The sequence below is a fragment of the Pholcus phalangioides genome, unplaced genomic scaffold (assembly GCF_987345545.1).
Source record: "Pholcus phalangioides strain wild (caught in Gottingen) unplaced genomic scaffold, Ppha-v1.0 ptg000027l_1, whole genome shotgun sequence".
NCBI lineage: Eukaryota > Metazoa > Arthropoda > Arachnida > Araneae > Pholcidae > Pholcus > Pholcus phalangioides.
Window position 1 is genome coordinate 4,658,099 of NW_028301617.1, and position 14,667 is coordinate 4,672,765.

The 14,667-nt window shown below is 37.0% G+C and overlaps 1 protein-coding gene across 2 annotated transcripts in view; it reads right to left on the reverse strand.

The window, feature by feature from the left end:
• LOC149068221 (uncharacterized) overlaps nucleotides 1–14,667 on the reverse strand; it is a 49,636-nt gene that overhangs the window by 12,845 nt on the left and 22,124 nt on the right. For both annotated transcript variants that reach the window (XM_089251812.1, XM_089251813.1), the window contains exons 8-13: nucleotides 11,827–11,983; nucleotides 8,438–10,039; nucleotides 7,427–8,183; nucleotides 6,283–6,485; nucleotides 4,941–5,166; nucleotides 1,648–2,339 (exon numbers count right to left, since the gene is read on the reverse strand). In XM_089251812.1, coding sequence (XP_089107938.1) covers nucleotides 1,648–2,339; nucleotides 4,941–5,166; nucleotides 6,283–6,485; nucleotides 7,427–8,183; nucleotides 8,438–10,039; nucleotides 11,827–11,983 — 3,637 coding nt within the window. The remainder of the gene's footprint in view (nucleotides 1–1,647; nucleotides 2,340–4,940; nucleotides 5,167–6,282; nucleotides 6,486–7,426; nucleotides 8,184–8,437; nucleotides 10,040–11,826; nucleotides 11,984–14,667) is intronic.

Sequence of the window (14,667 nt, forward strand, 5' to 3'; positions counted from 1 at the left end):
GACTTTTTCTAGTGATTTTATCATTTTCTGTTAAAAGCTTCATGGATATGTCATCGCATAATTTACATGTATCTGAACTTGGAGGCTTAAAGTGTAAATTAAATTTTGTGCTGAAAATTTTGTAATAGAATTTCTCTTTTACAGAGATCTTATTCTTTGCAGCACATTCTTCTACATAATGTCATACATCTTCTGAATCGAAAGATCAGGGTGAAGGTACTTTCTATTAGGATTATCTTTCCTGGAATAGTGACTTTGATAGGCTGGAAATAAATTTCTGTGATCAATAATGTCTGTAATGTCAATTTTGTTCCCAGGAGTATTTCTGCCTCGAGTCTGATGTGATTCATGCGATGCAATCCTTATTCAAACATCTATAAACACATCCCCAGCTAAGTTGCAATATTAGGTACCCATCGTTGACAATATTATCGTCCGACGATTCACATGATGAATCAGGAACATATTCTTCTCCAGAAGACAAATCACAACTCATTTTGACTTGAAAATGATTATATAATGAAAAATAAAAAACGAGGCAATTAATATATTCTAATCAAGAATGGATTTGGTTCAGTATGGCTTGTGAAAGTTTTATGTATTACTTCACCAGCTGTGAAAACAAAAGCCGACTCCAAAGTATGTGAACTACGAACTTCGCTCACTGTGGTAGTGAACAGAACAGGCATTGCTCTGAGCTAACTCTACCTTTTTTTTAAATGGACTTAGTCTACTATGGTTGTGAACCCCTCATATAATCCTGACTTGATTCATATGCTGTGGTAGATTCGACTGGACATATACACAATACACATACAGTGAAACCTCTCTACAACAATACTCAATATAGCAATAATCCCTCTAGCAATATATACAAAGCAATATATTTCTTTAGTCATAAGAATATCATTATATCAAGGTTTTACTATACCTGCATACAAATATATTTGAAAAAAAAAAAGATTAGGATAGAAACAAAAACTAAAATTCTATAACAGTCAAACGCAGATTAGACACCACCATTCATTTTGCAAAATTCAGACGCTATGAGTGTGCTATTATATCGAATCTTGAATTATAATTGAACCCGTGTAATCCATATATATATATACTGTATATATAGGCCTACATGAAAAATTATTTTACTGAGAGTTTCTGACGAGAATCGTCTTGGTGCTACAAGAGGGGTTGACTGTAATTAACTAAAGGTGGGACGAATGTTCAGCTGCTATTCAATGAATAAAGCTTAGGTATTTGATCGAATATCTGTGTTAACCTAAACATAAACTAATTTTTAAAAATTATATTAATTGGAATTTTTCCCCCATAAATTAAGCTCATGGCAATGTCATCGGCAAAACGCAAATGATTGAGAAATTCTCCTTTACTGATTATATATTATAGAAATTATTATTTTAATAAATTTTATTATTAAAATTCAATATCAATCATTTAAAATTAATAATAATATTTTATTTTTAATCAAAAAATAATTTTTTTTATAACTGTAATGAATTTTTTTAAAAATTGATATTTTGCCGCTGAATATTTGGTCAAATCAGTATTCACCCCATTCCTAATTATATAACTGCAATATATATACATATATATATCTTTGTTGTCTCAATTGAAAAGAAAAAAACTGACCTGAACTTGCATATATTTATTGGCGTGATCAGAATTGAGGAGATGGTCTTGCAGGTCGTCATCATCCCCAAAGACGTTGTCACACATGCTGCAGACGAATTCAGATTTTTGATTATGAGACTGAGCATGCTTCTGAAACATGAACGTTTTGGTGAACGTTCTCCCACAAGCCGTGATCACACACTGGAAACGTTTTTCGAGCTGATGGAGATTGTGCATGTGCATATAATACAAACGGTAACTCTTTATCACAGCGTCACATATGTGACAGAAATGACCAACTTTCTGAGGGAAGCCTATGGTAGAAAGCTCGTCGTCATCTGGCAAATCATCTATGCATAGGTTCACTTCCCCGAGACGTTTGTACTCTTTACTCATTTCGGTTTCTTTCTTCACACCATCTTCGACAGACTTTATTATGCCTTGAGTGTTCATGAAATCCAGTGCCTCCAGCCCGTGATCTTCTACAGCCTTTCCGGTTAAATCTGCCTCAAGATTATCTGACACAAATTCAGAGCCATGTTGATCACCAGAAACAATAGTAGAGCCCACTCTGTTCGCTTTCACGTTCATTTGAAGCTGTTCCAGACTACTCATGATTGAAGAGTTATTGCCAAGAGCTATCTCCAAACCATTATTAGACTGTATCTCTTGGATAGCTTGGCCGATCTCGGAATCACCTTGCTCTACTTCTGCAAGAACAGGAAAATATAAAGGCATTTTGCATACAAACTTGGTGTTCATATTATCACAGTACTTTTAGGTTCAATTTCATTCAGTAAAGTCATGTTCTAAAATTCATACCACTCATTTCGGCTGATCGTCCACTGGAAACCACTATGAGTGAAAACAAGTTGCACATGCACAAGGACTATAACAGCACTCTTGCACATACACATGACTTGCTTTGGCTTTCAGTAGCTTCCAGTGGATAGCCAGCCTGTGAGAGAAACTACATTAAATTCATGTTCAGGATGATAAATTTCATGAAAATATATATTGGGAGGATGACAAACATTTTGAACAAGATTTGACAGGAATTTGCTAAAAGCTGAGACAAACAGTACCATACATAGGCCGAGCTCTGTCCCGTGTAAGATGTAAACTTGTACCTCTGCAGGTTGAGTGAAATCTGGCATTCTGAACCAGATCAAAAAGTGATATGAAAAACGAGAAAGATACACAGACACAAAATCATGATAAAAGTTAGTGAGAAAAGTTTGATCAAAACATTTGCTTCATAACACACACACACAGCTGTAGATATCACATTTTCAAGAAATGAGTGGCAATGTGAACAAAAATGAGCAGGGAAGAGGAATCAAAAACTGATACCATATAACAGAGCTGGGGAATGAGGATTAGGGAGATTTTTAAGCCAATTCTGTGCTTGTCAATCATCGCCCAACAGTTGGGTATATAAATTATCTATCTCTACTACTTAAAAATCAAATCATGCCCAAAAAAATCTCCATCACGCCCAAAAAACGGACTTAGACATATAACAGGATATATGATCGTAGGCACAAGTTATTTCTCAGATTTTGCTGTCTAGAAACCAAACTGATACTAACTGTTTGGCAAATTTTATCTTTTCCAGCCAAGATGAAACATCTCTTACTAATATGGCAATTGGCAATATGGCAAAGAAAGAGGGAGATATCACGGGATTCAAAAAGCCTCACTGAAGAAAACCCGGGCAGCGCCGGGTATTACAAATACAAATACAACGCCACAACAGGCAAATTGCCCAACGAGGTGGCTGACTTAAGAACATCATGGATCCCCGAGCCATTTTTTTTGGAGGCCCTACCTACTACTACTACACCACACATGCACCCCCCCCCCCCCCCGCGGAACCCCCCAACGAACCGGTACATGCGGGAATGTGCGTGTACGTGTAGTGAAACCTGACGTGAAGTTTTGTTGTTTCTCTGTAATGCTTGTTATGTGTAGTGCTGTTATCTGCCACCAGTTTTTCTAACTATGAGTGAAGTGTTATGATTGAATGATTTATCGTTGTAGGACTGTTGCTCTCTGTGGCGAGACTTTTTAATGGGGAGATCGGCTCGCATTTGCGCCTTGAAGTTGGGAACCACAGAAAACCAACTTCAGCCGACCACCACTGTGGGGTTCGAACCCGGATCCTCGCATCGCGAGTCCGTCACTATAACCACTCGACCACCACAGCGGCCAAGCTAGTACAATAATAAATTCCTCAGGAGAGATACCAAACACACACAAAAATTATTTTCATGCTGTATTAAATTTAATTATGTACTGCATAAGCTTATTTTGTCCGAGACAATCTCAATAATGTACTTTATGCATGTATACAACTGCTACATGATCTATTTTGAGACTTGCTTATAACATACATGTCAGTTAAAACCAAGGGCAGGATGCTGTTGCCCTAAAAAAATCTTGAAAAAGTACCCTAAAAATTGGGAGGGGGGGGGGGAAATGCCACCAAAATAATAAAACAAAGTTCTCTTGAAAAACTATGGTTATGTTTGAATGGCGAAAGAAAAAATTTTGGCAGCATTAAAATCGTATGTAAATTTTTTTCTCAAGGTTTTTTCTTTCTCAGTTTAAATTTCATCGAAATAACAATTTTTCTAATAAACGAGTTATAACTCATGAATCTGTGAGGAACACTGGAGTTATGGCCCCCATAAACGTGGGGCTGGCTGGACTCCGGCTTGAGGGTCTTTTCATTTTTTTTCATAAGAAACTCACTATTGAGAAGCCCTTGAAGAATCTCATGGGGGCCCTGTTGCTACGTGTGGGGGACCATGACTGGCATACTGGAGAAATAGTTTTTGCAGTAAAAAACAAAAAATGACCCTCTCAACAGAAAATCCTATGTATTATCGTTGGGAAGCCAAAAAAATTTTTTTTATTATTTTCAATAATATAAATTCCAATCTTTTCCTTTGTCAAAAAATTAAAAAAAGTGATAAAATATCGTAAAAATGCCAAAAAAAAGAAGAAAAAAAATTCCTCAAACTGAAAAAAAAAAAAATGTCCTAACAGTGGGGGAAAAAACAGAAAGATGCAAAAAAAAACAAATGTCATCAACATCCAGGTCCTGGTTATAACATACCTTTTTCAAATCTCATCAAAGGGATATGTTATAAGCAAAATTGACTGTAATAAACTTTTCCTGCATAAAATCTTGGGAAATGATTCCCCTGCACCCAAAAATATGAATTTTTTAACACAATCACAGTTGAAATTCAGGAGACTTTGCAGCCATGATATAACAATATGATAATGAATACTGAACTCACCTTCAAATTCTTCTTGAGAAGAAATGAGATCTCTCTTATCTACCCAGCGCATGTGCATATGATGTTGATGTTTCTGGCAGATTTCGGCGGAAGAAAATCTCATGCCACACATGAAACAAGTTTTGTTATCCACATTTGACGGATCATAATGTTCTTGCTGCTCAATCGCCTCACCAATTATTTCTTCTACAACGGCAGGACCATGAAGGTTTTCCTCCAGATGTCTCTATATATTAGGAATACCAATATCCACAATGAAACAAAATGCAAATAGTACAAAATATAAAATATTACATGCTATAAATGCCCATAAATTCTTTAAAAACATGATAATTGGCATGATTCTTCCATAACTTGCATCCAACCATTTGCTAGTCAGCATGTTCCTTTATCTGTGTGCAAGCACGAAGTGATATTCACTTGGGATCAATGTTTTAATTACAACTCGATGAATCTAAAATTAAATAATGCAGCAGTCAAATTTTCTAGGAGCAGAGCATTATTAAAACATGCATTTTTTCTTCTTTCGTTGGTTTAGCCTTTCAGTCCTATAATGGAAAGAAGTCTGAAACCACAAACATGAAATCGTTGGAGGGAGAAAGGTTGTTTACTGTTGGTCATCTGGAGAGTTTGCCTTTGTATTAGCTGACTCTGATTGGTTTTCAAATTGGGTGTTGTAAATTGTTGTAAACATTGGTGTTGACCCCCGTTTAGCCAATATAACCTTCTTCGCAATTTCCCTGAAATATTCATAGAAATGTGAAGCTGGCTTTCATAGTGATAGAAATGCTTTAGAAGCGCTTGCAGCCTTCGTAATCACATAAGTGCATAAAAGGATTGCTTATTGTCCTGTTCAAAGTACCTTAACACATTGTTGTCGGGTTACGTACTTTCAAGTTTTTTTGCAATCTGGCACTTGAGCACGGGTCATGTAAAAGTACGTATTGGAGTTAGTATACTTGCAGTGGAGAGCGGGTGTCCTATAAATACAGGTCTTTGTAACTGCGTATGTTGTTTATATCGCTTCTACACAGATAGTACTACACAGGTATAAACATTTCCAGAACAATTGATTAGGTTTGCGATGAGACAGCGATCAAAGATAGCAGTAAACAAAGTTATAACCTAATACCTGCAAATATGTAAATTTTGACGCAAGGGTTAGTTTGCTGACTGACTAAAATTTTCACTTAAATTCATGAAAAAAACTCCCGCTACACAATATACCCGCATGCATTGTGTTAACTAACAATTTGGACTTTTTCCTATTATATAGGAAATGTGCGCCACAGGTCATTGACAACATGAATGAATAAAAATGTAAAGAAAAACAAACGCTTACTTTCACATCTTCTTGAGATGGGAACATCAGCAAACATTCTGTGCACTTATAAAAGACACTTGCCGTGGGAGCTTGTGGTATCGGCTGCTCATTGGGTTTGGCTTCGGAGTTGTGCAGCTTCGGACAATTAGGTATGTGACTCATAAGGTCATGGGGATCACCATATGGGTAGAGGCACTTAGCGCAGGACCAAGTTTTTTGACCTGTCATTGAGAAGAAATGTTTCTTTTTAATACCAAGAGGTGTCTCAATTCATTTCAGATCGAAGGTGAAACAATGATATATTTTTGAAAACATTTATAAAGCACAATGAAAATATGAACAGCCCATTATAGTGAAATCAGCCTCATCATTGGGCATTTTGTCTGTTGGGACCTTCGTACTTGAAACCTGTCTATAACAATAATGTAGGTACCCTAGAAAAAATATTGTTATAGACATGTTATTATAGCAGACAGTTTGAGCATTTGTGTTATTTCCTATTGAATAAGAATTCTGCTGGGACCAAAGAAAATATTGTTATAGGCAAGTTTACCATTATAGACATATTGTTATACACAGGTTTCACTGTACTTAAAAAAACTACATAACACTAGAACGCCCCTTTCTTGCATATTTTCAACATGTTAGTACTCCCATGTAAAACATACTGATATGTGAAATCTGATGTCAAGCAGAGTCAACTATCATCTGTGAAAAGCAGGGCTTAACAAATCTCATGCGCCGGATTGCCATGGTGACAAAAAGATTAGCACAGTAATACCTTGACAGATTTTTTGTTGTGGATTTTTCCCGCCTCGGCTAACGAAGATTTTAGTTTAGTGTTTCTCAACCTCTCTGAAAAAAAAAAGACCAGCAAAATGTCTGAAACAATTTGACGGACCCGTATTAGGGATATTCCTGTAATTTTTGTTGTTCCACTAAAAAAAGCGCTAAAAAAATCTTATAACTGATTAAATATAAGGATTTGAAAGGTTCTACACCTCAATGAGAAAACTTCAGCTAAGTTAATGATACTAAATACTTTTCAGACCGCGCTGAAAATACAATCAAATAACTTTTTATCCAAGAAAAAAAGGCAGGAAATAAATGAATATCACACAAGTAAAATCCTGCAGAACGAATATAAAAATATGATAGATACCTGTTTGAACAGCATGAGAGAGCATAATGTGTTTTGTGAGCCTATCCTTTCCATGCACATAAACGGAGCAAACAGAACACTGAAGATGAGGACCAGGCTGATCCTGCAGATGCCTCTGCTTGACATGAGTACGGAGACGACTTGGCCGAGACGTGCAGTAGGAGCAATATCGACAAACGTAGGTCTGCATTTTATGAGAGCTCTTCATGTGCTGGTGATGAGACTGGAAATCGGAAGAAGCAGCACCACAGATGCCACAGTAAAAGAAATTTCCAATCTCTGTCACGTCTGATTCCGGAACAAGACGGACCGTCTTCTGATGGGCACTGGGATAATGTTCTCTAACTTCCGATAGAGTCTTCAACATCAGGTTGCAGAAACGGCAAGCAGAGTTCAAGATTGTTTCTTCGTTGACATCAGCGGGAACGCAAACAAAGACTATGTCGTCGCTGAATTCAGCTTTAGCCATGTGCACCCCCAGCTCATGAATCACGTGATAGTGCTTCTCGAGATCTGCAGCGAATCTTAACGAATATTTGTTGCGGCAAAACAAACACTGAAGGGCACTGTCATATGAAGAGAAAACTTGTCTGAACATATACATGCCCACCAACTTCTCACAGTTCTCGGCTTCACAAAGTGGCAGCTCGCTTTCAACTAGCTGTACTGCATTGGGTAACAGCAACATGTTGTAATCATCAGTAGGATCCAGCGTACAATCTTCTAAAGCAGGTCTTGTGTCGCCTCGCTTTTTTATCTGGATAATAAAATGAAAAATTAAAATTTATTACAGAATACAAGCAGAGATTTGTATTATATGTGGCTTTGACAAGTAACAAATGCATGAATTGACAGAATTCATTCGTCACGTGTATAAAGCATTGGGAAAAAAATTCCAATTATTTAGTCTACATGGTTTCCTGGAAAATAGGATTTGTCAATCACTGAACTTTACTGTATAAAAAATAGGCAAACAGAAGTAGAGACAAAAAAAAAAAAAAGACCACGCACCCCAGCAAACCTCTGGCTTGCCCTTTGAGCTCCTCCGACGCTTCCAGATCTGTTGAAATCGTCATCTTCATCATCGTCCATCATCTTTGCCTTTTCTATCTCCCGTATACGACCAACACTCCTGCGTATTGCTTCCACTTTGGCCGTTGCTTTTGCGACTGCTTTCTGGCGGTCGTTCCCACTCACCTCGACCATGGTACCGTCTGGCATCACAACGAAAACACGGTTCTTCTTTATCTCTCTCTCCTCTCTGATCTTACGATTTACTATGGAACTTTTTCGGGTCATGAGCTCCGCGAGAATAGGATTGTCCAAGCCACCAATGTGCAGTCTCGAAAGCTGGTCTTCTTTTCTGGGCCTACCTGGCCGTCGTCTGATTCCGGCTCCTCTGCCTCGATTGTAAGACGGAGTTTGTGTCATCAATCTCTGAGGTGTATCCATGTCATCGAGTGAAGGCAGTTTTGATGGACGCCCGGGACCTCTCTTGAATAAGTCGCTACTGTAAAACGGAGAGTCTTGCACAGAGCTTTTTATAGAGATGGAATTATCTTCTGAAATATTCATATCTATGCTGTCTTCAGAGGCATCCACAAGTATCCTTTCACCACCTGATGTGATAAGTGTTCTCGGAGTGTTGGTTTTTGTAGAAAACAAAGAACTGCCAGATTGATGATACGTTGGTCGTGCGATCGGTGCAGATGGTTTGAAAATCGGCGTTACGGTCAGAGTCCTCTGTCTGAATTCTGGTTTTGGAACTCCAGAAAGACTACTTATTCCTAGTTTGGGTGAACCAGTAACAACATTTGGCACGATAATATGCTTCTGAGGTTCAGGTTTACGAGGCCTACCAACTTTCTTTTTCTTGGGCGAAGACTGCATAACTTTCCATAACTTGTCTGCACTGATACTCTCCTGACTGGAATCGTCAGCTGTGAACTCATTTGATTTGTCATCTCTGGAATGCTTGCTCAAGATGTCTGACAAGCCCAGATCATCATCGTCATCTTCATCATCATCTTGATAGGCATGTTGTGGCACTTCTCCGATATATTCTTCATCACCTGAAGCCTCCATGTCAGACTCTGAGAATTTACCTAGTTTTTTCTTGTTTGAAGATGAAGTGATAGCTTCATCAAAGTTCTCAACGATGTAATCATCCCACCTCGAAGGTAATTTACCTCTTCGTCTTTTCCCAGTTACAATGAGGTTATCTTTGCGACCTGGGGTGTAATGTCGTTCGGAATCCCGAGAGTCATCCAGCAAGTCAATTACATCGTCTGGCTTCAATTTCTTAGGACGTCCTTTCTTCTTTGGCATTCTTAGGGTACCAACCCCATCCATCTCCCTTTTGATGGTTATCTGCCTCCCGCTATCATCAATAATGATCTCAGAAGAGTATATCTTTGAAGATTTAGAAGTTGAACTAGCCTGGTCCACATTAGTTATCTGATCATCATCGTTCATAACCAAAATATATTTCCCTGGTTCACCCGGCTTTGGCATGTATATAGCAGAAGATGATCCAGATTCTTCCACTTCTGCATCATCCTGTCCCATGCCTGCAGCTGGCGTGTTCTGGAGATACTCCCACACTTCATCATCCTACAACATATGAAAATTTCAATAATGAATATTTCATATTTATTATTTGGCATCATACAAAACACTTTGACAATCAATTTTAAAAAGTATTTGTCTCAGATAAATCTCATTTCCATATGATTTATGAGACTACAAGAGAGAAAAACAGAAAAATACACGTAGAACTAGAGATAAGAACAATAAGACATTTTCGAATACAGTAATTTCTGCCTATAATTTACAGATACAAATTTCTGATAGCATAGCTGCCAACTGTGAGAATTAGGAAGATTTCACGAATGTGAATTAGAGAGACTCACAAATCCCAATTCTGTACAAAAATACACAGATCAAATATCAAAGGAATTTTTTTCATAAAAGTAGCAGCAATTTTTAATTAATAAAAATAGTATTGTAGTGATTTTTTTCCCACTTTTGAAAAAACAACATTGTGCCATCGATCATCAATTAGCGCAAAAGTCACCAATTATCACCCAACAATAGGTTAAATTACCCGTCAATACTGTACTCAATTTGAAATCAGACCAATACAAATGGATCAGACAGACTCAATGTGACACCGGCCTTTTGTCACTGGGGCACCAGTCCTATCGTTGATTAGTGATTAAACACAAGGGCGATAATTTACTTCATGCATGTGATGTGATTTTTTTGAAAAATAGTTTTGTGTATCTCAATGTATTGTAAAATCGGGTCTACTTAGCAACCTATAACACAGGGAAACTTTTTTTTTTTGTTCTTTATTGCATGAGATTTTTTAACTAATATTCAGGTTATTTTCTTATCACTGATTCCAAATCTGAAACAATTTTTATGCAGTTTGATATTATATATATATATATATATATTTTTTTTTTTTTTTTTTTAATGTGATCATCACGTATTCCAAAGAGATCTTTACAATCTGTCCAGGGAAATTGTTACATGGATAAAGGTCCCAGACTATCCACTAACAACTTAAGCTTAGTTGTTGTAGTTTACTTGTATTAGTATACTGATTCACTAGTGTTTCAATTTATCAGTTTGTAGCAATAGTTTTATAAATTTTATCAAGCAGAATTGAATGACCTGGTGCATGATTTGATCCTCTCCATAAAAAACAGATGAGGTATTAGCCTTCAGGTTACAGGAAAATAATCTACTTGATGCCTCTACAAAAATTTCTTTTTTCCGAAAAAGGGATCAGGATTTTCTGGCTTTCTTTTCGGAAGATGAGTAGTTTGTTTATTGCCACGATATCGCAGATCTCTGAAAATTAGGTGTTTGAGTTAAGTAATTTGTAAAAAATACAAATCTTACAGGGGAAAACTGAATTCAGATTTGAAATCAGCATACTTGAATTAGGTGAGATCAAGTGATTGTATAATTGCAACAAAAATTTGGTTCCCCAGTGTAATCTGTGAATTATAAGCAGGGAAACATTCAGAAAGTGATATAGGATCAAGATTTCAATATCTACCTAGAAGTCTACAAAGATTTATAAGATAAATTTATAAATGAATTCCAACATAATAAAATAAGATAAATTAGAGATGTTTAAAACATTTTCCAGATAATAACTTGTTTAAGGCAACTTGAACCAATGGTGCACAACCTCCAACTTGCTGGCCAAGTGGGGCCGTATTTAGTTATAAAAAAAAGCAACACAATGCATCAAAAGTATTCTACACGGTAGCCATCTTGCTTAAGCACTACTGATGTAAGTCATTTTGTAAGAATTTTCAGAAAACAATGCTTTTAAATTTGACAGTAGGTTTCAAGAAAGAGAATTGAGTTACAACACATACATATTTAGCACTTTTTACACGGCCACCAGGGCTTCCATCTTCCAGTTGGCGTTTTCGCTGTTGTGACTGCTTGAGCAGGTTGCCTTGCTTCTGCTCAAATTCCTCAATCAGTTCTTTGCTATATATATTTTCCACTGACTCCCAACTGTTTTGAGAGCTAGGAGATCAAAGAAAGAAAAAAAGATCATTATGATGAATACGAATACATGAAAACAAAATATTATAAAAAGTATTCAGATAGATGTGCCCATTTTAGATGTCTTATATTTTTTTACACTTCAACTTCCGATTTGAAAGTTGTCCCAGGTACAAAAATTTAATGGGGGAAGGGGGGGGGTGTATGTGATAAAGGTACAAATATTTGATTTGATAAAGACTTTACTATGCATGTTACACTTAATGTCTAAAAAAAGACATTACGAAGTGGTCAGTGTGAGACGTCTGGCCAATATGCGAAGAGGCCGGTGACTATGGAGTGACCAGACTCTGGTCTTTGGCCATCACATGTACAGGGTGAACTGTGAATAATCTGCCAAACAAAAATGGGCAATAGACGAGCCCAACTAGAAACAACCTACCAACCTTGTCCTATGTTGAACCGTTTTGGAGTCATGGGGAATATTGGATTATGAAAGAAAAATGTGTCAAGTTTATGAAAGACCTAAATGCAAACTAATCCATATATTTTGGAAAAAGCAGACAAAGGTATCACAATTTGGTATCTTATAAGGTATCACAATTTCCATCAAAATACCTGGATTTAATCACGAGTTAGAAGCGCTGAAAGATTGGTAAAGTTCAAAATCAAATTGTAAATAGCTACAATGGGGTAAATTTACCAAAGACTTGTCCATTGCACCAGCTTTTGAAAGAGCTTACAATATTAGTGTTCTAGTTCGGGAGAAATTTTTTGTTCACAATACATCACTGGAATCGGCATTTGTCAAAGTAGGCTCGTTTATCACCCTATTTTAATTTGGCAGATTAATCGCAGTTCACCTTATATATAAAAATTACAAGAATAAACATCACCAAAATTTTTGAAATAAAAAGCCACTGAAATAACTCAATCATGAGTTTGATTATGTTTCGAGAAGACTAAGGCCCCTTTCACACAGAGCGGATGCGGGTCCGGAAGAAGTTTTAACAATTGGTATATACTGAGCCTTTCAGATGAGGCGAAATTTGAAAGCATCTTCAAAATGTTCATGTGGGTCCGGACGTCATCCACATGTGTCAAAGCCTACTTACGGGCTCAGCAATCGGAACATACAAGTTTTGTACATTAGGTTATAGGCGCATCAGCTCACGGCCCTGGCATCAGCTACTCTGTCATCTGCATGCTCCGGTTTGAAGGGAAGAATCGAGCTCGATGAAGGGAAGTGAAAGAAAACAAAAATGAAGAGAAGATCGGTAAAACGAGTGGCGCACAACGCATTTGACTCCTCCAGAAGCAGTCGGCCAATCACGGCCGACATAAAACACTGCTGTGAGGCTTGTTGCGCTATCTAGGAAAACAGTCGAACTTGTTTTCTTATTGGTGAGCGGACGGCGTGTCACGCTAGGCGATTCACTTCACAGGCGGCACAGAAAACCTGCTCCTACCAAAACCCGGCTTAAGAATAATGGGAAAAAACGTGCTTTAAATCCAATTATCCAGGGTTATTGGCTGCTAAGGCTTTTTCCCTGTGCTTTGCACTTTTTTAAGGACGTCACTTAAGAAGTAAAAAAACTTTTTTTTTCAAGGACTTTTCAAGGACCGTACGAACCATGTAGCAGGGTTGTTTGGTTTAAACCTTGGTTTTAACCAAATGGTTTTTATTGTTTTTTAAATATCTTTAAAAAATATCATATTGGTTCATTATTAGCCAAAATGTTTCATTTTTACCACATTTTATATCCTTGGGGTACATTCTGATGGTACATCTTTAAATGATATAAGATTTTATAAGTGTTTTTTTTTCAAAAAGTCTCATAAAAGTGGCCAGAATATATATATATTTTTCATATGAAGTATCTTAGTTATTTAAAGTTATATATAAAAGCCAAAATTTCTCATTCTTACAACATTTTCTAACCTTTGGCTACATTCTGATGTTTATCTTTAGCAAATTCATGAATAAGGATTGCATCACACATATAAATGTAGTGGTGTATTATCTCACAGGGTTTTTTTTTTCCCCCTTCACAAAGAAGCAGCAACAGTAGTGACACCATCATGCTAGGGGCAGGTGGTCCTATAATCCAATAAAGACACCAGCTGTCCTTAAAAGACAAAGACTAGGGTACTAGTGGTTACATTATCTCACATGCATTTTCATTTTCTTTCCCATAAGAAGTAGCACATCTCCTACTGTATATCTCCCAGTCTTAATATTCGATAGTTGTTTTTTTTATACTTTCACACACACACTGTTAAGCCCAGTTAATCAAGGTTCTACTGTATAGTAGTAACAGATTTATGAAAAATAATCAGCTATATACAGGGTGTTTATAATTTAAGTTTTGATTCCAAAACTATGCAATATGTACTCATCAGAATGACTTGAAAATTTGCATGGATACTCCTGAACTGAAGCAATGGAAGTTTCTTTTGCAAAAGAAAAAAGTGCAAAATGTGCAAGTAGATGATGCTGTACTTGGCCTGCAGTATAATCTATTTTGTGCAACCACATCATTTCTGCACTTCCACAGCATCAGTGTGTGGATAGAACTTCTATCAAGATGCACATTGCAATACCAGCAAAGCAGCTGCTGAAGACCCATTTTGACAGAATGCACTTTAACCCTTGCAACTTCTGGCTGTGGGGGTACCTCAAAATGTTATAAACAGTGGTCAGA